Consider the following 2,335-nt stretch of genomic DNA (forward strand, 5'->3'; position numbering starts at 1 on the left):
CACAGCCAAAGCCTTTGCACAGTTTGTACAGTTAAACTTAATGGAATGATGCTGCAAAGTGGGTTACCCTCATGGGAAAAGTCCTTCTTTTGCGCTGAGTTGGCAAAATATTTTTGGGTAGTCTCTTGAGACGGACCCGGTGGTCCCCGGACCCGACGTTATGAGAGCCAGTGTCCCTACTGCTGTGGTTTTCAACCTTTTTCATGCCAAGGACCCGTAAATTGACATACATTTGGCCGCGGACCCCTATCTGAAAATGTTTTGTGCCAGGGACCCCCAGAAGAGAAGATGTGTGTTTAAAAAATGCTAAATTCTTCAAAATTCTTCAAACAATGTCAAGATTTTTTGGAAAATGTTCAAAAATAGCAGATCTACAAGAGCTTTACACCTTTTGCTGAGGACCCCCTGGAACCCCCTCAAGGACCACGAGAACCGGCGTCCTGGATACCAAAGTCTGCTCCTTGCAAAGCCTGTGAAAAAGACCCTCTTTGTCTGGCCGGAGACTTCTTGGTGACGATCAGCACGGCCGAAGGCACCAGGCCCAGCTCTCTGAGGGGCTTCTCCATGTCCATCTCGGTGTACACGTGGCTCGGGTACGGCGACAGCAGGTTGAAGTCCTGGCCCTCGGGGCCCGACTTGGTCTGCACGTAGACGCGCACGGCCGCCAGAGACTCCTGGGCCTTGAAGACGGCCGTGATGGCCGAGCCGTCCAGCAGACGCACCTGGATCCGGCTCTCGTCGTACTCCTTCCTGGCGGACGGGGGAGGAGCCTCGCTGGTGGGCGGCGACGACGTGTCCGCCGCGGGAGGGGAGGACTCAGCGACGGCGGCACCGGAAGACCCGCCGCCGGCGCACCTCCGCAACCTCTCCTCTCGGTCGCGCGCTATCTTCTCCTTCACCCGCTCCTTGGCGATCTTGTCCTCCATCTTCTCTCGCCGCTGCAGCTCCACCAGCTTCATCCTCTCCTCGTCCTGCAGCTTCTGGCGGGCGTGCGTCAGCTCCTGGCCCTGCCTCCTCCGCTGCTTCTCCCGCTCCACCTCCTCCACCCGCTCCCTCTCGACGCGCTCCGCCTGTTTCGCTCGCATGAGCTCCTCCAGCTTTTTCACCTTCTCGCGCTTCTCCTCTGTCTTTTGCGCCGTCTCCGTCACGCATACCGTGTCGAATATTGTCCCCGCTGCCGTGGGCTGTGCTGCCGTGGGCTGTGCTGCCGTGGGCTGTGCTGCTGCGCCGGCCTGGCTGTCTGCCACTGCTGCTGCTGCTGCTGCTGCTGCAGCCCCGAGGACATTCCCTACAGGAGCCACGTAGGGCTCGTCGATGTCCGGGTCGTTCTGGTGCTCCTGTAACCAGTCCATGGCTCGTTCGATTCCCTGGTTCCCTGTGCTCGCCACCGCCTTCTCCGCGCTGTTCTTCCCAAAGCCCATCTCCAACAGGGACTCTAGAGTTGTTTGTTCTGCCATCTTTGGATCAGTCGACGCCGCACCGTCTTCCAAGTGTCTTCCGGGTAGCTCAGTCAGTGGAGCAATATGGGGGCCTTTGAATCACACGGTTCAGAGTCGAATCCCAGTAAAACGTACGATAGACCGATCAGAATAGATTGCCCTATCTCAGGATTTTCCGGTTCCTTTTATACGATTCTTGCTGTGAAGTAACTGTCCATATATGGGCGCAGCGGTAGAGTACGTCCATATTTGGATCGATGACGTCACATGGCACATGATGTTTAGAAATGTGACCTACAGTATATGAGACCAACTGTACTTCACCATAACAATGTCTTTGCAACTAATTTTTTTACAATTATCAAGTATGCAGTGGTGCAACTATTCGGTGGAACTATATTACTATAATGTGGACTATATGGAGGTTTCCACACAAAAGCAACGATATATATATCGTTGTTGTCGGGCAGATATCCATATTCTAACCTTTTGTGTTTACCTACTTGATCATACTACATGCGTCACACAAAAGCATCAAAAGTAGCAGATCCACAAGCTTTGATACGCGACACGAAGCGACACATTTTAAGCTTGTAGATCTGCTACTTTTGATATTTTTGAATTTGAATCCTGAAAAGTAAAATTTTTGGACACATACAGTACAGGTTTCCAGACGACAGCGACGATATATGGCGAATTTCAAACTCAAGTCCCACAAACACATTAAGGTTTGGGTGACTAATAGAACCATTTATCAAGAGCTGTCCCCTCACTGCGTGTGCCGTGACAAAATGTTCTAATTTAACCCAAACTGAAATGGCTTAAGCAGGACCATTAGAATTCAGTGGCTCCAGAAAGCTCATTTCTACTGATTTTTATTCATTATGGTCATCTGC

General features: G+C 51.9%; 1 protein-coding gene across 1 annotated transcript; it reads right to left on the reverse strand.

Moving 5' to 3' along the window:
* Positions 1-416: 416 nt before the first annotated feature.
* Positions 417-1,457, reverse strand: LOC308091656 (UBX domain-containing protein 1-like; the record flags this gene model as incomplete). Its single annotated transcript, XM_080437317.1, has 1 exon — positions 417-1,457. The coding sequence occupies one exon, from the start codon at positions 1,455-1,457 to the stop codon at positions 417-419; it is 1,041 nt and encodes a 346-aa protein (XP_080293443.1).
* Between the last annotated feature and the right edge of the window lie 878 nt (positions 1,458-2,335).

The sequence above is a fragment of the Gymnoscopelus braueri genome (assembly GCF_963280865.1).
Source record: "Gymnoscopelus braueri genome assembly, chromosome: 9".
NCBI classification, from domain to species: Eukaryota; Metazoa; Chordata; class Actinopteri; order Myctophiformes; family Myctophidae; genus Gymnoscopelus; species Gymnoscopelus braueri.